Source organism: Bufo gargarizans, chromosome 5 (assembly GCF_014858855.1).
Source record: "Bufo gargarizans isolate SCDJY-AF-19 chromosome 5, ASM1485885v1, whole genome shotgun sequence".
In the NCBI taxonomy this organism is placed as follows: domain Eukaryota; kingdom Metazoa; phylum Chordata; class Amphibia; order Anura; family Bufonidae; genus Bufo; species Bufo gargarizans.
This window is the reverse complement of record NC_058084.1, coordinates 449,248,047-449,275,107: the sequence shown is the minus strand read 5'-3', so window position 1 is coordinate 449,275,107 and position 27,061 is coordinate 449,248,047. Positions and strand designations below refer to the sequence as shown.

Sequence of the window (27,061 nt, the reverse complement as noted above, 5' to 3'; positions counted from 1 at the left end):
CTGGCTTTGGCAAAAAATCCTGCAGGAAAATCTACCTCAAAACCTTGACGAAAAAATTCTGTGTGAACCTACCCTAAAAGTGATTAAATTACATCTATGGTAACACATAAACCCCAACCACATGGTCTACTAAGAACTGTGCAAATGTGTTTTTGGATTTTTTATTTTTTTTTGGAAAGTCTGAGAAAGTGGTCTCCACATGCTGCTAATTATGGAGGTAAAATTTTAATATTTTTTGTTTTTTGCTCTAGGCGATGTAGAGTATGTTTGGCTTGGGATGAATGACCTGAAGACACAGTTATTTTTTGAATGGAGCGATGGATCACCAGTGACATATACAACATGGCAGAGAGGAGAACCATCTCACCTGACCAACAAACAAGAGGACTGTGTGGCGTTATCTGTTAAGGTATGACATTGTGTACCTGAGGGTCATTAAAATGTGCATTTAATGTATAAATAGGATTTACAAAACATGAATCATTATTTAAAGGGGACCTGTCGCCTGTTCAAATGTTTGTATCTGTGTACCTCCCTCAATTGGCGCTACTCCACTAAGTCCTACTGTAGACTTTTTGTTTTCTCTGTGGCCTCCTAAAGCACAATATCTACATGTGCTTATGCATATACAAGGAGGAGGCCACCAGCACCTAGTTCTCAAGGAGGAGTGAACATCATTGGTTTGAGGCTGTCCAATCAGTACAGGCACAACAGTGAGATTCATTCCACTTTGAGTGGATAAGCACGACCACATTTACATATCGTCCGCCAGAATTTACATCCCCAATCAATAAGGAGTGGGGAACCATAGAGAAAAAGTGATCGCCGGAGGACACAGTGGGGTAGCACCGTTTCAAAGTTTGAGCAGTTGAAATGTCCTCCAAAAGATTCTACCTTGTAAAAATGAATGGCCCTATTTTTTAAGAAAGGTTAAAGGGACACTGTCAGGCCTTCTGAGCATATTTAGATCTTTATATGCCCTCCTAGGTCTTGTAATAAGTTTCCAATTCATATAAGTATTATCTCTGTGCGCATTGTAAAACGTGAAAAATAATCACCTGCCAATCAACTCTCCTTTGTGCCCAAGGGGCGTTCTTTGCGCCGCATATGTGCCCAGCCGCGCCCCAACTGCCGGATCCTTAGAGACGCCCATCTCATTAGAATTCACTTCGCTGGGTGGTATTTTCCTGTCCCCGACATTCGGAGATCCCGCGCATGCCCAATATGAAGTTACGGTCATCGGCCTCAATAGCATCATCTGCGCATGCGCCCGGCATCCCCTATGTTTCTATGAGGCCGCTTCAGCCTCCCTATTCTGCGCCTGCGCTGGGCACTACTCTCCAGCGCTTCAGAGCGCTGCTGTAAAGCCACATCATCCTATGCTAATGCACTTGCGCCCGACCTCCTACTCTTCACTCCGCCCTCATTGTCTGTGGGTACAAAATATCGCCTAGCGAAGTGAATTCTAATGAGATGGGCGTCTCTAAGGATCCGGCAGTTGGGGTGCGGCTGGGCACAAATGCGGCGCAAAGATCGCCCCTTGGGCACAAAGGACAGTTGATTGACAGGTGATTATAAAGATTATTTTTCACGTTTTACAATGCGCACAGGGATAATACTTATATGAATTGGAAACGTATTACAAGATCTAGGAGGGCATATAAAGATCTAAATATGCTCAGAAGGCCTGACAGTGTCCCTTTAAAGGTTTGGAATCCAATGATTTAATTTTCATCAAGCCCAGCATACTTATTTCAGAGACAAAGCCATCTTAGATCTCCTGCTTCCTTTGCCATAAAAAAACATTAAAACTATTCTGTCTGTAACACCCCAGAGTGGTGTTACCACTCCTGCACGCTGCTACTGTCTTTAATGGTCTAACATAAATGTCATATATTTATTCTGTTCCAGGTTCACCACAATGTGCATCTATAATAACTTTATGTAACAGTTTATTACATGTAATGTGCCTGGTTCACCAGAAGGTGGCAGCAAATATGGCAGAGCTATAGTTAGATGGAATGGTGAGTTCCATTCTATTTCCCCCTTTTGGGCAAACGTTTCCTGCTTGCTGCCAGAAGGAGGTGTGGCAGTTCTAAATGATTCTGGTTTTAGACTCCATTATAGGGCTGACAGGACACTAACTTATTCCTTGGCTGAAACTAAGTCAGACTAACGAGTTTATTGCAGCATAAAGAAGGAATCAAAGTTACTAAGCTAGCCTGTCAGTACAGCAGAGAGAATGAGATAAAGCAGAGTTGATTTTGCCTGCCAGTTCATGCTAAAGCCTGCTGGAACCAAGATGAAGCCTGAAAACTGTTTGAGGAAACATTTATTCAAGTAAGGGTACTTTCACACCATGTCGGATCCGTTTTGCGGCTATTTCGCCGTGCCGCCGGACCGCCGCTCCGTCCCCATTGACTATAATGGGGACGGGGTGGAGCTCCAGCGCAGCACGGCGGTGCACAGAGAAAGCCCGCCGGACTAAAATTACTGCATGTCAGGCTTTTTAGTCCGGCGGCTTTCTCCGTGCACCGCCGCGCTGCGCCGGAGCTCCGCCCCCGTCCCCATTCCCATTATAGTCAATGGGGACGGAGCGGCGGTCCGTGGGCACGACGAAATAGCCGCTGGACGGATCCGACATGGTGAACAGCCTGTCGGATCCGTCCTGCCGCAAGTGTGGAAGTAGCCTACAGCTGCCATTGAACTTCATCTCAAGGTCTGGGCTCAAGTTATTCTTTCCAATCTCTCAATTAACCCTCCTTTTTATTGCTTCGGAGCCAAAGCCTGCGGCCCCGCAGTATCCAGATAGTAGCACTGTGACACACATAAAGAGACATGTAGCCTACACCTCTCGGCATTACTACTACACCTGGGATGCGATATAGGGGCCCTGGGGGGAGGCGGCTCGTTGCACATAGACACAATGTACAGGAGGGGACCTCATTGACTTTTATGGGAGAGCTTTCTAGGCATGCTTTGTGACCTGTGCAACGGTCAGGAGGGAGTAAGTAAGCTTTGACAATCACTTATTGAGTATTGTAGACCATGTGTTATCTATACATAGAGGTGATATCTGTCATTCTAATCCTGCTTGTAACAATAAGCAGATAACTGCAGAAAAGTATTTTTTAAAGACCAAGAAGTGGCGCCTATTATTAGGCTTAGTTCAAAGAGAGAGTCGGCACCTGGACCCGATGCGTGCCAGCACGGGAAAGAGAAAATCCACTGTGTAATTAAGAAAATTCCAGCGACCGCTTGTTATCTTCAATTCATCTGCTTTTTATTTCATAAATACATCAATAATGGATGAGTTTCGGCCCGTCCAGCCTTCATCAGCTGTACTTATGAAATAAAAAGGAGATAAACTGAAGATAACAAGCGCTCGCTGGGATTTTCTTTATTACACAGTGGATTTTCTCTTTCCCGTGCCAGCGCGCATCAGGTCCAGGGTTCCGACTCTCTTTTTGAACTTTGCTGATTATTTTGAGTGCGTGAACCGACCCTCATGTCTGCAAGCGGATGAAGGCTGGACAGGACGAAACACGTCCATTATTGATGTATTTATGAAATAAAAAGTAGATGAATTGAGGATAACAAGAGCTCGCTAGGATTTTCTTTATTATTAGGCTTAGTGGCCAATGTGAAAACTGCAGGATTTTATAGTTTTTGTTTAAATATAGATATTGACATGGAAAATAAAAAAAACATCGACAAAATATCTTCTGATTTAAACAATAAGTCCTTTTCTGATCAGACATTCCCTTGAAATTCCCCCTGTTTGAAAAAAGCATTGCTGATTATGTGTGTATTCTGAAGCACTCTTCACCCCAAAATATGTATTGGAAAATATAGACCTTCATCTGCATCCCCCTACAGTGAAGACAGGGTGTCACCTGAGGCAAAGGTGTCACCTTGCTTTTGGATAGTACTTGGTGCACTGCTGAACATTATGTAATACATGGAAGAGGCCAGAAATCCATGAAGTTCAATTGGGTGTTCTTAAGATGAATTGTCCTTTTTTTCTACAGGAGGGAAAATGGGCAGACAAGATGTGCGAGAAGAAGTTTCCATATTTGTGCAAGAGAAAACCACTGCCTGTGGATCATGAGCAAACTGCTAGTGTGGAGGAAGGGTGTGATAAGGTACAGTAAATAACAGGACGTGCCACAGGTACAGAGATACTCTCCAAAAGGAGGAAAAGCTTACCGATGTAGCAGAGTTAACAGTCACAGTCATAACACATTAACTAAATGTGTTAACTCACCAAGTGTGTGTTAACTCTGCTACATCTGTAATTCTTATGGATTCATACGCTACGTACGGTATGAACTCAGAACCATAAAGACTTAAAGTAAGACCCTGTGCACTTGTATAGACCATATGTATTAGTTCTTAAGGTGCTCAAACAACTTTAGTAGCTGTGGACTTAATCAGCTAATCCTCCCAATCCCCATACCCATGTATGATGGGTTTGGCTGAGCAGGCATGTGTTTGTTTTTTAAAGAGATTGGGGAGAGACAGTCGGTATAACTTCAAGTGGTTTTCTTGGACTATACCACAGATGACATAGCCTTAGGATAAGGCTACAGTGGATGTGTGGTCCGCATTTTGCAGCCATGCAGCCAAGCATAGGACAATCCATGTTCTATAATTTGGGGAATGGACATACAAGCCCACAGATGGCAAGTCAATGTGGGCCCGCAAAAAATGTGGATGGCACATACGTACGGTTCCGTGAAAGAGGCCTGTCATCAATATCAGATTCTTGGGGTCTGACCTCCACTAGCTGTTTTCAGGTGCTGCTGGCCTAGAACCAGGAACCGAAGCATCACAGCTGGCACAGCCTGGTTACTGCAGTGCTGCATCCATTGATTTAAATGTATTTCAAACCAGCAGTTCAATATAACAAGATCTCCAGGGGTCTAGCATAAGCAAACAACTTCTAGCAAATTATTTAACCCATTAAAATTAATATATTTGTATAATATTCCTTAAAAAAATTATCAAATTTATACCGGACGGTACTTACTGAGGGTACACTCGGATATATCGCCACACAAAGTGCCTGCAGGGTATATAGGGGATAAGGGAAAGCTGTCCCTATCGTCTGACCCTAGTCTTGCTCAGCCCAGGGACAACCCCTGATGATGGGGACTCCCTGTCCTCGAACCTAGGCTGATCTAAACCTCACGTAACCCTGATACAGTGATCCTGAGAGGGTAGAGAGGTAGGAAATAGTGCTGAAGTGTGGGCAGATACAAAAAGAAAGGACATAAAAAACAACAACACCACATACAGCTACCCTAATGATATATAGGGCCTATTAATGGACTGTGTATACAACACTTATACTGCTGGTTAATACAGCCAGCTAGGTACACAGTACATTATAGTTGTACACAAAAACATCAATCATCCCCCAAATTGATTTAAATGGGAGCAGCACTGCAGTAACCAGGCCCTACCTCTACACAATACACGGAGGTGTGTAGGTTCAGTTCCTGGTTCTAGTGCAGCATCTCCTAAAAACAGGCGCTGGTGGTCAGACCCTGCTGATCTGATATTGATTTCCAATCTGGAGCAGTGCCGTCCTCTGCAGAAATGAATGGACCTATGTAGTTCCAGCATCAATTTTACGAACCAAAGCTACTGCAGAACAGTTGTTCGGTGGGTATGCAGGGTCAGATATTGATGGTCTGTTCTGAGGACAGGCCATCAATATAACAGTACCAGAAACCCCTTTAAAGGCGTGATCCCATGATCGATGTAAAAAATGAAAATCAGATTGTATAGTACATGGTAACCTCTTTCTAACAAAACTCAAATCAGCCCTGTACCTCACATGGATACAGAGATCTCCCCATTCATTGCTCCAATTGTTCTGTAGGATTTATTTCAAGCGGACATCTCAGTGGGCATGTCCATTCTCTGCAGGGGTGTCCTTTTGCAGCAGCTGGTGACATTTACAGGACGGAACTGAGCATGTGCGTCCACCTCGATGAGGTGGACAGAGAAATTATAAAAAGAGCAAGCAGCAGGTGGCGCTATACATAACATGCAATTAAAAAAGTATTCAGATCCAGGTGCTGGTTTGAAAACTGATCTGTTTTTCTTTTGTGTTTTTTTTACCAGGGTTGGAAAAGACACGGATACTACTGCTATTTCATTGGTACATCTTCTAGTTCATTTTCAGAAGCAAACAACACATGCAATAGTAAAAGAGCGTACTTGATGACTGTGGAAGACAGGTATGGATGGTAATAATTTTGATGTAAGCAAGTAAAATATATTCATTGTTAGTTATGCATTTTTCTTTCTAATATACTTTTTGCATCAGTTTTTCATAAGTTTTGACAAATCTTGCTTACCTGTCTGGGTCTATTGGGGGAAAGTGCCACTCATGTCCAAAGTTTATTTCCGATATTGCAGCTCATCTGCATTCAAGCAGTGATGGCCAGTTTGCAGTGTTCGCCAACGAACACATGCGGGCTGCCATCATGACTCACAAGTCCGGCGATGCACAGGTAAGCCCTTGCCTGTGCAGCGAGCCGGTCTGAAATCAAATGCGGTCACCGGGAGCAGGCAGTTTCGAGAACAGCCCAATGAAGGCCCCGGCGTCTGTTCTCGGAACTGCCTGCTCCCGGTGACCGCATTTGTTTCAGACCGGCTCCCGGCACAGGCACAAGTAAGGGCTTACCTGTGCATTGCCAGACTTGTGAGTCAAGATGGCAGCCCGCATGTGTTCGCTGGCCATCACTGCATTCAAGTGCATGGGGTTGAACGGCAATACTTGATATTGTCCATGGATGGTGGTGTTTATGGAACTGGACAACCCTTTGAAATTAGAAATGTAATTTTTAAACGGGTTGTCAGGGATCAACAAAAAACTGAGTAAGGTTTGGAAATTACATGAAATAATAAAAGAACCATCACTTACCTGTTCAGTCCTGGACTGCTCCAGTGCTGCCACTTTGGTGCCCAACGCCATCTTTGTTTATAGTGGTGCAGTGATGAGATCCCAGACAACCCCTTTAACTACATCACAGGTTCATTACAGTGAAGTTATCAGAGCTCTCCTGCATGAAAGCTGTGAACCTTATGTGACTGCCACGTGGCCAGGACCCATTTTGAACCCGTTAATGCCCGGTGACATGCTATTAACGCTCTGTGCTGTAATAGTACGTCATGGCAATGGCTCGGGTTTAAGAGGGTTCGCTGGGCTTTTAATATTAATGACCTTAATCCTTAAATGGCCATTGTCACTTCAACAAACTTTGCTTAAATAAATAGTACACATGAATGAAAGAAACTCTGTAATATAACTTATCAGAGAAAATCCCCCCCCCTTCCTTCTAAACGAATATTTTCTACTAAGTCCATCTTGAGACACGAGACAGCTCACTGACGGATCTCATTAGATGCTGCCCATAGAAGTTTATTGAGAGGAGAAGAGACACACACAGACCTGCTGCACATAAAAGTCCATGGAGAGATGGGGTGGTGATAAAGAGTGAACTCCTAGAAGAAAAAGTAATTTTGTCTCATAAGATATATTACACAGTTTCTCATATTCATATGTACGATTGATTTTTGGAAACCTTATGTATCTGTAAATGGCATGAAATAATACATATAGCTGGAAATATCGGATCCTGTACCCCCTATGGTATTTTGCAGTCATCAGCAAACATATTGTTACAACAATCGGTTATCAGTCATTTCAGTAGTGCTGAGGCTGCATCTGTGTTCTCCAAACTTCCTGAAGACAGTCATCCTGAAGAAAGACGGTCTGATAAGGAAGAGAAAAGAGGTTATTGGGTTTAAAGGAAATGCAAGGGCATAAAAATCTCAATGGGAACGCAATAGGAGGGAGCTGCAAAGATAAGAATGTCTGGCATGGGGGGAGGGGGGTATCCTGAATCGTGTGCAGAACACTCAGAAGAATAGTAAAATGAAATAATTTAACAAATTGGAGATTATTTAAAAAAATGTAACACTAGATTTATTATTAGTAATAAGGGCAGAAAAATTATGACAAAACAGCACCAAAACTAACATACTACTATAGGGGGTACGACTGATGGATTGTAACTATGAATTACCATAAAAAACTAAAAGTACTTATTATTTATTTATTTATTTATTATTAGACATAGTATACTGTAGCACTGTTTTTATACAACTTTATGTTCAGAGCTAGTATTTGGTCACTGTATTTTGGCATTATTTAAAGAGTAACTAAACCTTTATTACAATTTTTAATATGATGTCTCTAATGCCCTAATAAAACTATTTCTAATATACTTTATCAATCAGTTTTGTATTTTCGTCAGGTCAGCGATGCACGAGTATGAAATTTATGAATGGGCAGCAGCAGCGCTGTGAGTACGGGCAGGAGCGCATATTGCTGCTCCTGCCCGTGCCGCCCGGAGGTTTACTAACTCCTGGCATAGCACATGTGTAAATAATAGTAAAAGTCCAGCTCACCTGCATCAACAGTTTTAAGAGTGCACGGATGGGATGAGACCCAAGCATATAAACTTGAACGGAAAGGAAGAAAGATCCAGCACCTTGTTTTTCTTGCTTGACGTTTATTCCACAAACCAAATGTACAGCGTTGATAGAAACCTCCAAAAAATAAGCCCCAGTACGGTCTACATGTTTCGAACCAGATGGTTCTTAATCATGACCTCCACAGTAAATTTCCAACACAGTGTATATATAGAGAGGTGAACACAGAAATCCCTCCCCCATTAAACTAGCAAGGCGGTGCTGGTCATCTCAGGTGTTGTAATTAAAAGTGCTAACAGAAATTTAAGTGCACAAAAACACATTCAGAATTAAAAATTAAAATCCAAAATGAGCCATTATGAACAAACATTCTATAATATTATTGCATCCAGCAGGTAGGGAGGAGAGAAATAAAAGTGCAGTCACGAGATATAAAAAATGTATGAAAAAATCTGAAAAAGCCCTGTCTGAACACTCCTCTGCATCTAAAGACGCTCTGTCTGAACACTCCTCTGCATCTGAAAACGCTCTGTCTGAACACTCCTCTGCATCTAAAGACGCTCTGTCTGAACACTCCTCTGCATCTGAAAACGCTCTGTCTGAACACTCCCCTGCATCTGAAAACGCTCTGTCTGAACACTCCTCTGTATCTGCTGGGTGCAATCCATTTCAGTTCAATTGGGCTATACAATAATATCCTTCAAAGTTGCAACATGGTGTAGTTGTTAATGCTATTAGTAAATATACATAAGTTCCTTTCTCTGGTTTAGTCCTGCAGGGCTTCTGGAATTTAATTTTAAAATCCAGAAAGCTTCTCTTTGATATACAAGCTTTTTGAAATCTCCGCCTCTTGTGGGCAAAAACACTCTTTCTATAGCATAGGCTGTAAATGAAGATAGACTTCTATTATGAGCCGTGATAAAGTGTTTTGCCGCACTTGAGATATTAACATATGCAGGATTTAATATATAATTAATGTGCTCCAACAGCCTCACTTTAAATTTTCTGGTTGAACAACCCACATATATTAGCCGGCATTCCTCACATTCAATAATGTATATAATCCCTGATGTATTACAGTTAATGTAAGTTTTAATATGATATTTATTGGTACCTTCAGAATCTTGGAATTGTTTTTTTGGGGTAACATAATTGCAAGCTCTGCATGGGGAGCTGCCACATCGTGAAAAGCCTGTATATCGCAACCAGCATGTCCGTGATTTTCCCACTGATTTTAAACTGAAACAAGAAGGAGACAGTGAGAGGCAGCCAAAGACGCGGGTCTCTTGGATGCTACTCTGTGTCCTCCCCTTAGTATTTTATATAATTTGTGGATCCTCATACAAAATGGGAATGCACTTGGAGACCGCTTTTTCTATTATAGAGAATTGGTTGCTGAAGGGTAGTACAAGTGATTTCAAAAAGCTTGTATATCAAAGAGAAGCTTTCTGGATTTTAAAATTAAATTCCAGAAGCCCTGCAGGACTAAACCAGAGAAAGGAACTTATGTATATTTACTAATAGCATCAACAACTACACCATGTTGCAACTTTGAAGGATATTATTGTATAGCCTAATTGAACTGAAATGGATTGCACACAGCAGATACAGAGGAGTGTTCAGACAGGGCGTTTCCAGATGCAGGGGAGTGTTCAGACAGAGCGTTTTCAGATGCAGGGGAGTGTTCAGACAGGGCGTTTCCAGATGCAGAGGAGTGTTCAGACAGGGCGTTTTCAGATGCAGGGGAGTGTTCAGACAGGGCGTTTTCAGATGCAGGGGAGTGTTCAGACAGGGGTTTTCAGATGCAGAGGAGTGTTCAGACAGGGCGTTTTCAGATGCAGGGGAGTGTTCAGACAGAGCGTTTTCAGATGCAGGGGAGTGTTCAGACAGAGCGTCTTTAGATGCAGGGGAGTGTTCAGACAGGGCGTTTTCAGATGCAGAGGAGTGTTCAGACAGAGCGTCTTTAGATGCAGAGGAGTGTTCAGACAGAGCGTCTTTAGATGCAGAGGAGTGTTCAGACAGGGCGTTTTCAGATTTTTTCATATATTTGTTCATTTTTTATATCTCGTGACTGCACTTTTATTTCTCTCCTCCCTACCTGCTGGATGCAATAATATTATAGAATGTTTGTTCATAATGGCTCATTTTGGATTTTAATTTTTAATTCTGAATGTGTTTTTGTGCACTTAAATTTCTGTTAGCACTTTTAATTACAACACCTGAGATGACCAGCACCGCCTTGCTAGTTTAATGGGGGAGGGATTTCTGTGTTCACCTCTCTATATATACACTGTGTTGGAAATTTACTGTGGAGGTCATGATTAAGAACCATCTGGTTTGAAACATGTAGACCGTACTGGGGCTTATTTTTGGAGGTTTCTATCAACGCTGTACATTTGGTTTGTGGAATAAACGTCAAGCAAGAAAAACAAGGTGCTGGATCTTTCTTCCTTATAGCACATGTGTACCCTGTAACCATGTGCTATGCCAGGATTAGCTGAGCGGAGCGTCTCCTGCTTCTGCCTGCTCCTCTGAGCTAAGAGAACTGCATGTCAGCCAGGAGTTAGTAATCCTCCACTATCTGCTCCTGCCTGTACTCGCAGCGCTGCTGCTGCCCATTCATAATTTAGCTGTCAGCGGTGTACGGAGAACTGAGTGTTAAGTGCACAGTGAATGGTGCGCTTTAGGTAGGAAAAACAGTAAGAAAATACTAAATTGATTAAAGTATATTAGAAATAGTTTTATTAGGGACATCATATCAAAATTGTTATAAAGGTTTAGTTACTCTTAGTTACTACTATATGGTGATATAATGTATGAATTTATTGTATAGCACTATTCTTGGCTCTGTGCAGTATTTAGTTTTTTGCGCTGTATAGCATTGATAATATGGCAGCCGTGTGAAAAGCCAACATAGCAAGATTATGTCATCATACTGTATGGAACTAAAATTAGGCACTGTACAGCATGGGTATTTGCACACTTTATGGCCATGGACTATTTGGGTACATAGAGGTCATTTACTAAGAACTATATGACACGTAATACATGACCTCCATAGTGCTTTATCCATTTCAAGGCCGGTCCTGCTCCAACTTCTTCATCTGACCTTCTCCACCACATCGGCATTAATATCTTCTACGTCAGTTTTTGCATCTTTTTTCCACCACCTTTGCCATTTTTACCAAACGTAAGAGGAGGGGGGGGACGGTGTAGACTTGAGGGGGCTGACACATTTACCAATATGTGTCCCAGAAAACTCCCTTGCTGTTGTAGGTTTAATTTTCTGACTCATAACTCCCCCCCCCCCCCCCCCCCCAAAAAAAAAACATGAGAATTATTCTGACACATCATGCACCAGCGGGGTTTGTTATTAGGACTGGTATAGGAAACACCAGTTTTAAAAGGGTTGTCTGGCCTTGGAGGTGACACCCCTGGGGTCCTGACCTGTGTTCCGGAACATAAAAAGCCCCACCCACCTGTCATTATTCTGAAGCGGTTTGGTCCCATGAATAATGTGGCCAATCACAGGCTCAGCAGTCACATTGGCCCGAATGATACATCTGCAGGGACCCAAGACATCCAGGAACGGAGCAGCAGCAGCAGGACCGCAGACAGTTTGGCACAGGTTAGGACCAAAGGGGTTGTCACCAGTAAACCTCTATAATACATTCCTCCCTATATGCAAATTCAACCCAAATTTTCCAAAAATTCGGATCAAACCTGAATCCAAATTTTTGGACATTCATTTAGGGTACATTTTTCTAAATGGAGTCAGTCATTTTTCAATTAAAAAAGCCTGGGACGAGTTGCATATCATCCTAGAAGACCTAGAGGACTTTGAAGAAATTCACTAATGTAAATCTGAATGAAAACGTGATATAATGTTGGATTTTAATTGCAGGTTTGAACAGGCCTATTTAACAAGTCTGATTGGGTTTAGACCAGAAAAATATTTCTGGACAGGGCTCTCTGATATGGAGGATAAGACCACTTTTAAATGGATCAACAGGGAAAACGTATTGTACACACACTGGAACACAGACATGCCAGGTAAGTCTCTCCATGCTCGTTGAGTGTAGAGGTCCTTTGTGATCCAAGGGACTGTGTCCTCCAAACAAACCAGTTGTCATCCAAGCCTGCTCTTCCTCCCCTCTCACAGCATTTTAAGACAGTATATGCAGCTGCATCCCCTCCATTCAGTTTACTGTAATATTCTAAAAAAAAAATATTATTTTTTTTTTGGGGGGGGGGGGGGGGGGGCTGATAAAAATGCACAGATACTGTAGTTTGAAGCTGAGGATAAAGCTATTGCTCTTGTGTTGAAAATACTGGATTTCATTATACAGCCTAGCATGGACTGTGCAGGGATCTTAGCATTTTCCAACTTCTATCAGAAAGAAAACTTTTTGAACCTATAAGCTGGCTTCTCTAACCCTCTACAGCCACCTATTATCCCCAGGGAAAGCTAGTGGACAGCCATTCACTCAAATAAAAGGTCCTGAAGGGACCTGGCATACCAGAGAAGCTCTTCACTCAGACCTCCGAAAGAGTGACCTCCATCTATGACATTCATATTCCCTATTCCCTAATGGAGCATATGGACATGGTTGTCCCTCTCTAATGAAGTGATGTATTTTTATACTGCTGTATGTACTATCAACAAGATTTTCATTACTTTTCTCTATGAACATACAGTATACAAACTCATTAACCATTTTTGTTGCATTTTAAAGGCAGAAAGCATGGCTGCGTGGTCATGAGAACTGGGAGGAAAGCTGGATTATGGGATGTGATTAACTGTGACGAAAATGCCAAGTATGTGTGCAAGAAGTGGGCTCAAGGAGTAACGCCACCGCCTCCGCTGACTACCACACCAGAACCAAAGTGTCCAACCGACTGGAAGTCATCCAGTCGTGCATGTTACAAGGTAAGGAGCACTGATGATGAGAGAGTGAGAGACCATTTCTAAAATACAGACACATTTGGAAGGGGACCCACATAAAAAACTCATAGGGTCATGAGCAAAACTCAGAATGGTCCCCTTTCACAATGAAAGCTCTGCCAATTATACTACTCCTTTATCCCATGAATAATGTGAGAAATGAAAATCAGATATAGCACATGACAATCGCTTTCTAACAAAGCTAGAACCAGCCCTGTACCTCCCATGGATCCAGAGATCTCCCCATTCATTGCTCTGCTAGATTTATATCAAGCTGGAAGCTCAAGGGGAGTGTCTTTTCTGCTGCAGCTCAGGGGGCGTGTCCATGCTCTTCCTATCACAGCTCAGGAGGCGTGTCCATGCTCTCCTGATCACAGCTCAGGGGGCGTGTCCATGCTCTCCCTATCACAGCTCAGTGGGCGTGTCCATGCTCTCCTTATCACAGCTCAGGGGGCATGTCCATGCTCTCCCTATCACAGCTCAGGAGGCGTGTCCATGCTCTCCCTATCACAGCTCAGGAGCCAGTTGAAGGATGAAACTGAGCATGTGCGGCCATCTCAGTGAGCAGGTCAAAGAAATAATAAAAAAACAAACAGCAGGTGGCACTATACCGATACATTTTATTGAAAAACTCAGTGACTGTGCTAAATTTGTAATTACATGCAATTACAAAAGTATTCAGATCCAGGTTTTGGTTTGAGAAATGTAGAATATTTTTCATGGGACAACCCCTTTAAGGGGCTATCCCACAAGAAACATGCATCAACTATATACAAGATGGGTTATAATTATATAATTACTCGAGATCCAACTTATTGGACCCCAGCTGATCACTAGAAAAGGGGTCCCGAGCCCCTTCCTGGAGACCTTTGAACAGAATGGTCTCTCATGCATCCTGCTGGATGTCTATTGGACTGGTCTACATCATGAATGGAGCTGCAGAACACATGCACGACCACCGCTCCAATTAAGTGCCTCTGGAACAAGAAACTTACAGGTCCCCTATTGTGGATATTGGTAGAGGTATCGATGGTCAGACCCCATACATAAACCGCCTTTTCCTAAGATTTTAATGCTTACATATTTTTTTTACATATTTTACAAATACAAATGTTCCATATTTTTATAGGATAGGGAGTCATACAATTTTCTAATAAACCATGTATATTTGGTGTATTTAAAATATTGCTCACAGACCTTTAGTACATCTGGCCGCTTTTTGGTCCTGTGTAATTCATCCATAGGAAAATTGAACAAGACCAAACATGACATCAGTCATGTGACTCTCACATGTGTCATGTGACCTTTAAATGCTTGAGTACCTAACAGAAGGTATCTAACAGGTGAATAGTAGTGTATTGAGGAGCAGAATATATATGGTACTTATGTGTGTTGTGTTTAAATATATTTTTACAGTTAACTTTATTAACAACATGACAACATCACCTAAAGACAGGCATCTATTTTACAACTCACCTACAGACAGGCGGCCATGTAAACAGACACAGTGATGTAGTTATTGCAAGAATCACAATAATACTTCAGCACTTGTCCTATTTAGATGTGTTCTGTGTGCTAATGTACGATATGTACATCCTGCCTATTGAAAGCCAGGGGTCACATGATGTGAAGGGTGTCACATGTCTGCTGCCATGTTCCAGTTAGGCCATGGATGCATTATACTGGGCCGATCCATGGGCTATACCATTCTACTCTATATAGGGGTCAATTGCCTGATATAAGAAAGGAATGTAAGCAGAATTTTAAGTACATGTATATTAGAAAGTGTTATTATTTCCTACTATATAAACAAATGCATTCAAAAAATGAAAACGGGAATACCCCTTCAAGTGCTGATTGATATATAATATGTAATTCTGTCTGTATACAGCTACCAGTAAGGAAAGCTGAGCTAAAGTTAAGCCTCGTCAGTGTTCCACGGACGTGTGCTGAACGTGTTCTCCATGGACAGCACACGTCCCCATTCATTTTAATGTGTGTATTCAGACATCAGTGTTTTAGCACGGTCCGTGGGTCCATGATTTTAGCACGGAGGATGCATGCTGTATTTTGTCCGCGTTCACGGATCCATCATGCCCATTAGGCCTAGCTCACACGATCGTTTTTTTTGCGAGAGTACGGGCCGTTTTTTTGTGGTCCGTATACGGAACTATTCATTTCAATGGTTCTGCATTAAAAACGGAATGCGTTCCGTAAGCATTCCGTTTTCGTATTTCCGTTTTTCCGTTGAAAAATAGAACATGTCCTATTATCGCCCGCAAATCACGTTCCGTGGCTCCATTCAAGTCAATGGGTCCGCCAAAAAAACGGAACACATACGGAAATGCATCCGTATGTCTTCCGTATCCGTTCCGTTTTTGCTGAACCATCTATTGAAAATGTTATGCCCAGCCCAATTTTTTCTATGTAATTACTGTATACTGTATTTGCCATACGGAAAAACGGAACAGAAACACAACGGAACTCGAAAACGGAACAACGGATCCGTGAAAAACAGACCGCAAAAAACTATAAAAGCCATACGTTCGTGTGGACTAGGCCTTATCGTCTATGGGTCCGTGAAAACCACGGATGCAACACAGAGGCCATCCGTGTTAAATGGATCATTAGGAAGAGATGCTTTGAAAATTATTTTTAAGCTGTGCAGTGAAACACGGATGGCACACGGACAGCAAAAAACTGACCCAACACGGATCCTTCACGGATGCATCACTGATCACCTTCTCACGGATTCGAGCTCGGACACGGATGTGTGAATGACTCTTTAGAGGCCTCTTCCCAAGATGAATGTCATAGCAGAACTAGAAACAGTCACCAGCCAGAACTAATGATAGGAACGCCACTGCACTTAGAGATCATTGGGGATTTTGGAAACATTTTCTGATTGACCCTTTAAAGGAAATGTGTCACCAACAATTGAATCTGTCAGTTAAAACCACATAGTGACACATCTCCTATTTTATTTTCAGATTGATTTTGTTATTTTATTTCCTGAACATGATGATGGGGGCGGCCATCTTGCCTGAGCTTTTCTTAACAGCATTTAGAAAGCATTAAGAAAATTGCTTTACGGCAGCCCCTTGGGCCATAGACACAATGGTCTGGAGGAGACCCTATTGACTTCTATAGTAGAGTCTTCTAGGCATGCTCTGTGACCTGTGCAGAGGTCATTGTCCAAGGGAAGAGTAGATAAGATGTGACAATCACCTGCTGTGAATGGAGGATCCTGCTTATCTACACATAGAGGTGATATCATGAGAGGCAGGTTTAGATGACAGATAAGCAGGAAACTGCAGTATAATGATCTGTGCAGACCAAGAAGTGGCGCCTATCATTAAGCTTAGTGGCCAGCGCGAAAACTGCAGGATTGTATGTTTTTTTGTTGTTGCTTAACCACCTCCGGACCGCCTAACGCACATGTGCGTTCCGGAGGTGGCAGGCTGGCGCACAGTCACGCATATACGCGTCATCTCGCGATACGCGAGATTTCCTGTGAACGCGCGCACACAGGCGCGCGCGCTCACAGGAACGGAAGGTAAGCGAGTGGATCTCCAGCATGCCAGCGGCGATCGTTCGCTGGCAGGCTGGAGATCCGAATTTTTTTAACCCCTAACAGGTATATTAGACGCTGTTTTCATAACAGCGTCTAATATACCTCCTACCTGGTCCTCTGGAGGTCCCTTTTGTTAGGATCGACCACCAGAGGACTCAGGTAGGTCAGTACAGTCGCACCAAACACCACACTACACCCCCCCCCCCCGTCACTTATTAACCCCTTATAAACCCCTGATCACCCATGATCACCCCATATAAACTCCCTGATCACCCCCCTGTCATTGATCACCGCCCTGTCATTGATCACCCCCCTGTCAGGCTCCGTTCAGACGTCCGTATGATTTTTACGGATCCACGGATACATGGATCGGATCCGCAAAACGCATACGGACGTCTAAATGGAGCCTTACAGGGGGGTGATCAATGACAGGCGGGTGATCACCCATATACACTCCCTGATCACCCCCTGTCATTGATCACCCCCCTGTCACTGATCACCCCCCTGTAAGGCTCCATTCAGACGTCCGCATGATTTTTACGGATCCATGGATACATGGATCGGATCCGCAAAACACATGCGGACGTCTGAATGGAGCCTTACAGGGGGGTGATCACCCATATACACTCCCTGATCACCCCCTGTCATTGATCACCCCCCTGTAAGGCTCCATTCAGACGTCCGCATGTTTTTGTGGATCCGATCCATGTATCCATGGATCCGTAAAAATCATGCGGATGTCTGAATGGAGCCTGACAGGGGGGTGATCACCCTGATCACCCCCTGTCATTGATAACCCCCCTGTAAGGCTCCATTCAGACGTCCGCATGTTTTTTGTGGATCCGATCCATGTATCCATGGATCCGTAAAAAATCATGCGGATGTCTGAATGGAGCCTTACAGGGGGGGTGATCCGTGACAGGGGGGTGATCACCCTGATCACCCCCTGTCATTGATAACCCCCCTGTAAGGCTCCATTCAGACGTCCGCATGTTTTTTGTGGATCCGATCCATGTATCCATGGATCCGTAAAAAATCATGCGGATGTCTGAATGGAGCCTTACAGGGGGGGTGATCCGTGACAGGGGGGTGATCACCCTGATCACCCCCTGTCATTGATAACCCCCCTGTAAGGCTCCATTCAGACGTCCGCATGTTTTTTGTGGATCCGATCCATGTATCCATGGATCCGTAAAAAATCATGCGGATGTCTGAATGGAGCCTTACAGGGGGGGTGATCCGTGACAGGGGGGTGATCACCCTGATCACCCTGATCACCCCCTGTCATTGATAACCCCCCTGTAAGGCTCCATTCAGACGTCCGCATGTTTTTTGTGGATCCGATCCATGTATCCATGGATCCGTAAAAAATCATGCGGATGTCTGAATGGAGCCTTACAGGGGGGGTGATCAGTGACAGGGGGGTGATCACCCTGATCACCCTGATCACCCCCTGTCATTGATAACCCCCCTGTAAGGCTCCATTCAGACGTCCGCATGTGTTTTGCGGATCCGATCCATGGATCCGTAAAAATTATACGGACGTCTGAATGGAGCCTTACCAGGGGGGTGATCAATGACAGGGGGGTGATCCGGGAGTCTATATGGGTGATTACCCCCCTGTCATTGATCACCCCCCTGTCATTGATCACCCCCCCTGTCATTGATCACCCCCCCTGTCATTGATCACCCCCCCCTGTAAGGCTCCATTCAGACATTTTTTTTGGCACAAGTTAGCGGAAATTTTTTTTTTGTTTTTGTTTTTTCTTACTAAGTCTCATATTCCACTAACTTGTGTCAAAAAATAAAATCTCCCATGAACTCACCATACCCCTCACGGAATCCAAATGCGTAAACATTTTTAGACATTTATATTCCAGACTTCTTCTCACGCTTTAGGGCCCCTAAAAAGCCAGGGCAGTATAAATACCCCACATGTGACCCCATTTCGGAAAGAAGACACCCCAAGGTATTCGCTGAGGGGCATATTGAGTCCATGAAAGATTGAAATTTTTGTCCTAAGTTAGCGGAAAGTGAGACTTTGTGAGAAAAAAACCAAAAAAATCAATTTCCGCTAACATATGCAAAAAATAAAAAATTTCTAGGAACTCGCCAGGCCCCTCATTGAATACCTTGGGGTGTCTTCTTTCCAAAGTGGGGTCACATGTGGGGTATTTATACTGCCCAGGCTTTTTAGGGGCCCGAAAGTGTGAGAAGAAGTCTGGGATCCAAATGTCTAAAAATGCCCTCCTAAAAGGAATTTGGGCCCCTTTGCGCATCTAGGCTGCAAAAAAGTGTGACACATCTGGTATCGCCGTACTCAGGAGAAGTTGGGGAATGTGTTTTGGGGTGTCATTTTACATATACCCATGCTGGGTGAGAGAAATATCTTGGTCAAATGCCAACTTTGTATAAAAAAATAGGAAAAGTTGTCTTTTGCCAAGATATTTCTATCACCCAGCATGGGTATATGTAAAATGACACCCCAAAACACATTCCCCAACTTCTCCTGAGTACGGCGATACCAGATGTGTGACACTTTTTTGCAGCCAAGGTGGGCAAAGGGGCACACATTCCAAAGTGCACCTTTCAGATTTCACAGGCCATTTTTTACAGATTTTGATTGCAAGGTACTTCTCACACATTTGGGCCCCTAAATTGCCAGGGCACTATAACTACGCCACAAGTGACCCCATTTTGGAAAGAAGACACCCCAAGGTATTCCGTGAGGGGCATGGCGAGTTCCTAGAATTTTTTATTTTTTGTCACAAGTTAGCGGAAAATGATGATTTTTCTTTTTTTTTCTTTTTTCCTTACAAAGTCTCATATTCCACTAACTTGCGACAAAAAAAAAAAAATTCTAGGAACTCGCCATGCCCCTCACAGAATACCTTGGGGTGTCTTCTTTCCAAAATGGGGTCACTTGTGGCGTAGTTATACTGCCCTGGCAATTTAGGGGCCCAAATGTGTGAGAAGAACTTTGCAATCAAAATGTGTAAAAAATGACCGGTGAAATCCGAAAGGTGCACTTTGGAATATGTACCCCTTTGCCCACCTTGGCAGCAAAAAAGTGTCACACATCTGGTATCGCCGTACTCAGGAGAAGTTGGGGAATGTGTTTTGGGGTGTCATTTTACATATACCCATGCTGGGTGAGAAAAATATCTTGGTCAAATGCCAACTTTGTATAAAAAAATGGGAAAAGTTGTCTTTTGCCAAGATATTTCTCTCATCCAGCATGGGTATATGTAAAATGACACCCCAAAACACATTCCCCAACTTCTCCTGAGTACGGCGATACCAGATGTGTGCACACTTTTTTGCTGCCAAGGTGGGCAAAGGGGCACATATTCCAAAGTGCACCTTTCAGATTTGCACGGCCATTTTTTACAGATTTTGATTGCAAAGTTCTTCTCACACATTTGGGCCCCTAAATTGCCAGGGCAGTATAACTACGCCACAAGTGACCCCATTTTGGAAAGAAGACACCCCAAGGTATTCCGTGAGGGGCATGGCGAGTTCCTAGAATTTTTTATTTTTTGTCGCAAGTTAGTGAAATATGAGACTTTGTAAGGAAAAAAGAGAAAAAAATAAAAATCATCATTTTCCGCTAACTTGTGACAAAAAATAAAAAATTCTAGGAACTCGCCATGCCCCTCACGGAATACCTTGGGGTGTCTTCTTTCCAAAATGGGGTCACTTGTGGCGTAGTTATACTGCCCTGGCAATTTAGGGGCCCAAATGTGTGAGAAGTACCTTGCAATCAAAATGTGTAAAAAATGGCCTGCAAAATCTGAAAGGTGCACTTTGGAATATGGGCCCCTTTGCCCACCTTGGCAGCAAAAAAGTGTGACACATCTGGTATCGCCGTACTCAGGAGAAGTTGGGGAATGTGTTTTGGGGTGTCATTTTACATATACCCATGCTGGATGAGAGAAATATCTTGGCAAAAGACAACTTTTCCCATTTTTTTATACAAAGTTGGCATTTGACCAAGATATTTTTCTCACCCAGCATGGGTATATGTAAAATGACACCCCAAAACACATTCCCCAACTTCTCCTGAGTACGGCGATACCAGATGTGTCACACTTTTTTGCTGCCAAGGTGGGCAAAGGGGCACATATTCCAAAGTGCACCTTTTGGATTTCACCGGTCATTTTTTACACATTTTGATTGCAAAGTTCTTCTCACACATTTGGGCCCCTAAATTGCCAGGGCAGTATAACTACGCCACAAGTGACCCCATTTTGGAAAGAAGACACCCCAAGGTATTCCGTGAGGGGCATGGCGAGTTCCTAGAATTTTTTATTTTTTGTCGCAAGTTAGTGGAATATGAGACTTTGTAAGAAAAATAAAAAAAATAAAAATCATCATCATTTTCCGCTAACTTGTGACAAAAAATAAAAAGTTCTATGAACTCACTATGCCCATCAGCGAATACCTTAGGGTGTCTACTTTCCGAAATGGGGTCATTTGTGGGGGTTTTCTACTGTTTGGGCATTGTAGAACCTCAGGAATCATGACAGGTGCTCAGAAAGTCAGAGCTGTTTCAAAAAGCGGAAATTCACATTTTTGTACCATAGTTTGTAAATGCTATAACTTTTACCCAAACCATTTTTTTTTTGCCCAAACATTTTTTTTTTATCAAAGACATGTAGAACAATAAATTTGGCGAAAAATTTATATATGGATGTCGTTTTTTTTGCAAAATTTTACAACTGAAAGTGAAAAATGTCATTTTTTTGCAAAAAAATCGTTACATTTTGATTAATAACAAAAAAAGTAAAAATGACAGCAGCAATAAAATACCACCAAATGAAAGCTCCATTAGTGAGAAGAAAAGGAGGTAAAATTCATTTGGGTGGTAAGTTGCATGACCGAGCGATAAACGGTGAAAGGAGTGTAGTGCCGAAGTGTAAAAAGTGCTCTGGTCATGAAGGGGGTTTCACCTAGCGGGGCTGAAGTGGTTAAATATAGATATTGAAAATGGAAAATTAAAAACAACATCATTAAAAATTCTTGAAAAATATGTTAAACCTAAAAACGTGATTTCAACAATAGGACATTTTCTGATTACACATTTCCTTTAAATGGGAACATCTGGAAATTCCCTTGAAGGATGTGATCTTTCCACCATTCATAGATAAAACTGTACTGCTGCTATGAGAACATTTCATCAATATCTGCAAAAAACAGATGTAAGCCAAAGCTAAACCAGCCAAGGCTGTACGAGGATTTCCTATTTATTTCCTGCTCCGTGTACAAGGAATTTTACAAATTGCTCCTATCTGTATTTTCCTATAGCATTACCAGAAAGAAGCTAGCGAGAAGAAGTCATGGTTTGAGGCTAGGAACTTCTGCAAAGCGATCGGAGGTGACCTGCTGAGTATCACAGACAAGGAGGAAGAGCAGGCAGTGTGGACTTTGATGATGTAAGTAGTACTGGATCCATGAGGAAGAGAAATAAGTTGTATATGCTACGTAGCTACGTAAGGTGCTGTGAAAAAGTATTTCCCCCCTCCCATAAGTCCCTTTTTATTGACTTTTAGTTAAAAGGATTACCCCATGATGACCATTATAAAAAATTTAAATCAGATATCATATAGTAAATGACAATCTCTTTCTAAGAAAGCCAGAACCAGCCCTGTACCTCACATGGATCCAGAGATCTCACCATTCATTGCTCTGCTAGATTTATATCAAGCTGACAGCTCAAGGGGAGTGTCCTCTGCTGCATCTCAGGAGGCGTGTCCATTCTGCTGCAGCTCTCTCTCTCCCTATCACAGCTCAGGAGGCGTGTCCATTCTGCTGCAGCTCTCTCTCTCCCTATCACAGCTCAGGGGGCGTGTCCATTCTGCTGCAGCTCTCTCTCTCCCTATCACAGCTCAGAAGGCAGTTGAAGGATCAAACTGAGCATGTGCGGCCATCTCAGTGAGCTGGACAAAGAAATAAGGAAAAAAACAAACTAACAGCAGGTGGCGCTATACAGATACATTTTAGTGAATTACTCAGTGGCTATACAGATTTTTTTATTATATGCAATTACAAAAGTATTCAGATCCAACTGCTGGTTTGAAAACTGCAGAATATTTTCTGTGGTACACCGGTATCCCCGCAAATTGCTGATTTGGCCATGGAAAGCCCTGTCTGTGCAGACGTATCCCAGTCGTAGTGTAGGGTGCAGGTGCTGACAATAACAGTTTCTTGCAGATATACTCAGAGTAAGGGCCCAGTCCAACAGCCGTATGAATAGGTCCGCACCCGTTCCAAAAAATTGTGGACTCGTTCATTTTAGAAGGGCCGCAAAAGATGCGGACAGCACACATCCTGAACTTAGTCGTGCAGCAATTTGTTGCAAGTGTCAAGTAAACTATTGCTACATCTGTATATACATCCACAGTCTTACTAAGGGCTCATGCACGCGGCCATTGCTCGGCCGTGGCCGTATGGCGGGTCTGCAATACACGGGCACCAGCTGTGTGCACCCAGCATCACTGATGCAGATACATTCACTTGAATGGGCCCAGAATCTGGGAGAGGCGGTGCGGAACGGAGGCACGGATCAGAAGCCCACGGAAGCACTACGGTGTTCTTCCGTGGGTTTTCTGTCCATGCCTCCTCACTGCAAGAAAAGTAGTGCATGCACAATTTTTTTGCGGTGCGGACAGTCGGATGCAGATCGCAGACCCATTCAAGTGAATTGTTCCGCGATCTGCATGCGGCGGCCCCCACGGTCGGTGCCCGTGCATTGCTGACTGCAATTTGCGGACTGGCCAGCACATGTTCGTGTGCATGAGCCTTAATGCTGATACTTTCTACCTCTTATCCTCTGTACCAGAAATGATGGCATCTACCGTCAAGTCTTCTGGGTGGGTCTACAGAACACTAACCTGGATGAAGGCTTCACGTGGTCGGATGGCTCACCTGTAAGTCTCTCATTTTTAATAGTATAGGACTGTATGACTGTATTCTCTCATCTGTCGTGCACCGCAGAACATGGAAAAAAACTGTCCATGACGCACCGTGAATTATCCTCTGCTTGCTTGTGATGCAGAGATGTCTGTACAATAAAACAAAAAAACTAAAAACTTGCCGCACTTCCAGAGTGCATTTGGTTTTGTCACTAGTGATGAGCGGCAGGGGTCATATTCGAATTCGCGATATTTCGCGAATATTTTTTTAGAATATCCGTCGAATATTCGAAAATTCGCGATTTTTTTCTTGAAAAAAAATTAGCAAGGTAATGATTGTGTAATATGCGAATTTTCGGAATTCGAATTTTCGGATTCGAATTTTTATTGCGAATTTTTCAACTTACAACTATTAGACAAAGAAGATTATAGCACTATATTAGCTAAATTGCTCTATATTCGATTTTTTTAATATTCGCTATATTGCTATGACAGTTTTTTCGAATATTCGTAATATATAGCAATATAGCGAATATTCGAAAAAAAACCGAATATAGAGCAATTTAGCTAATATAGTGCTATAATCTTCTTTGGAAAAAAATTACAACTATTAGACAAAGAAGATTATAGCACTATATTAGCTAAATTGCTCTATATTCGTTTTTTTTGCGAATATTCGCTATATTGCTATAACTTTGTTTTTTCGAATATTTGTAATATTCTAAAACAAGAATATATAGCAATATAGCGAATATTCGAAAAAACGAATATAGAGCAATTTAGCTAATATAGTGCTATAACCTTCTTTGTCTAAAAGTTGAAAAATTCGCAATAAAAATTCGAATCCGAAAATTCTAATTACGAAAATTCGCATATTATACAATCATTACCTTGCCGATTTTTTCAAGAAAAAACAATTGCGCATTTTCGAATTTGACCCCTGCCGCTCATCACTACTCCTAAAGTCAAGTATATTGCAGCCTTCTTATTGGCCCACAAGCTAGAAGCAGGAAGGGATCATGTGTACTGATTTAAAAAAAAAAAAAAAAAATCGGAAAAAAAAATCGAATATTCGAAATTGCGAATATATATAACTATATTCGAAATTTTCGCGAATTTTCGAAGTACCTATATTCGCGATAAAAATTCGAAATTCGAATATTCGTGATCAACACTATTTGTCACGCCCCACACTAAGGTCGCCTTCCAGCACCTGAAAATATACCCTTCCAAATAACCAGAAGGGATATAGTGCTTTCAGTATGATAATAAAAAGCAATACATTATTCCAGTATAAGGTTCTGCATCATCCCTTTCAAGATCTCTGCTTGCTGATATTGAATGGGAATCATCGTTTACTTCCAGTGGATAAAAATCTGTCCTGAGACCTACATGTGTATGGTCAGTTACAGTACATCCATGTGATCATCACATGACCAGATATTCACATTGCTCACATAACATATATTTTTAAAAATATATATAATTATTATTATTAATAAAAAATAATAAATATTTTATATTCTTTATTTTTTTCTTAATTTTCTGTAGCTGAATTATGAAAACTGGGCATATGGAGAGCCCAACAACCACCAAGGGATGGAGCTCTGCGGGGAGGTGAACACCGATCATCGGCTGTCCTGGAATGATAGGCATTGTGATACGCCACAGAACTGGATTTGCGAACTTAGAAAAGGTACAGGCTTTACCCAGCACATGCACAATCTATATCACCAGATGTAAAGTTATTCAATGATACCCCAACATCCCCAGATAAAAACCACGGCTCTGAGCATGAAAGAGTGGTGTCATTTTAAATTTGGCATCTTGTTGGTTAACAGGGTTGTTTGAGACTAGAAAAAGGGTCTGATAAACAGCGCCCCTCTGGCCCACAGGGTGTGTCTGGTACTACAATCACTTGAATGGGCATAAGCTGCAATACTGGGCACAACCATTGATCAAAAAAGGCGCTGTTACTGGAAAAGGAGCTCCTTTTTTCCCCTAACACTCTACAACCTCTATGAGTTTAGAAGGAATTAGAATCAGTGTCAGTCTGTGCAGGAACTGGGAACGCTCAACTGAAACTTAATTTCAAGCTGCTAGCAATTAATTCATTACGTCCAGCAGGAATAATAAAGGAATGGCACAACATAGTGTCATAAAAATAGATGCTTAATACTTGTTATTACATGAGAGATTCAAGTAGTTGCTAAAACAGACATGTCAGGAGAGGGGATGGGTCCGCTTTAAGGTGAAATTCAATTTAAAGGCTATGTGCACCTTTGGGGGCAATTTTCTTTTATTATTGCATTGTACTCATTTTGAGCTAAAAATAATTTAGTTGGTCTAATAAATAAATTGGTATTTATATAAAAAATAATATTGCTCCCTTTTTCCTGTACAGAGCTAACATGCTCTAGTAGCACCCTTTGGATTTTCTGTCTTTTTCATCAGACCAGGAGCTGACGGCTCCTTATCTCTGATCTCTGACCTTATAAACACTCTTTACAGCTCAGTTCTTATCTTCCCGATAAGAATGTGGTTTAAATAAGTGTCTAGGAACTCTGAATAGTTTAGAGATAAGGGTGATTAGATGACCGGCACAAAGTGAAAGTACTAGTCACACAGTTAGAAAAACAGTTAGCCATTTAAGACAGAATGGCTCAATATTTTTAATAAAGGCCAATTGAAAAAAATGATTTTTAGCCAGAAATGAGTAACATGCAATAATGTTTAAGAAAAATTGCCTCCAAAGGTGTACATAGCCTTTAAAGGGACACTGACAGGCCGAATAAGCATAATTAGCTGTATATATGCATGCACAGGTCTTCTATTGTGTAATAAAAACATATAAGTCTAACCGCTGTCCACCTTATGAAGACTGTAAAATGATGTTTTATAACCTGCTAGAATTGCTCGTCTTTCTGCCCAAGGGGCGGCGTTTCAGCTTTACTTCTCCCAGGCAGCCTCCCCCCAACCGCTGTTCTGAAGCACCGCTCAGATCGTCAATATTCACTTCGCTGGGCGGCTTCTGCGCTGCTGAGAAAAGTGCCCGGCGCAGAACGCAGAGGCTGAAGCGGCCTCAAAGCAGAGGGGACGCAGGCGCGATGTGAT

General features: G+C 42.4%; 1 protein-coding gene across 1 annotated transcript in view; it reads left to right on the top strand.

The window, feature by feature from the left end:
- The window catches only part of MRC1 (mannose receptor C-type 1), an 89,278-nt gene that overhangs the window by 25,568 nt on the left and 36,649 nt on the right, over positions 1–27,061 (top strand). The window contains exons 8-15 of the mRNA XM_044293555.1: positions 252–409; positions 4,032–4,145; positions 6,136–6,251; positions 12,419–12,567; positions 13,251–13,444; positions 22,341–22,468; positions 23,875–23,962; positions 25,499–25,643. Of these exons, the coding sequence (XP_044149490.1) occupies positions 252–409; positions 4,032–4,145; positions 6,136–6,251; positions 12,419–12,567; positions 13,251–13,444; positions 22,341–22,468; positions 23,875–23,962; positions 25,499–25,643 (1,092 nt within the window). The remainder of the gene's footprint in view (positions 1–251; positions 410–4,031; positions 4,146–6,135; positions 6,252–12,418; positions 12,568–13,250; positions 13,445–22,340; positions 22,469–23,874; positions 23,963–25,498; positions 25,644–27,061) is intronic.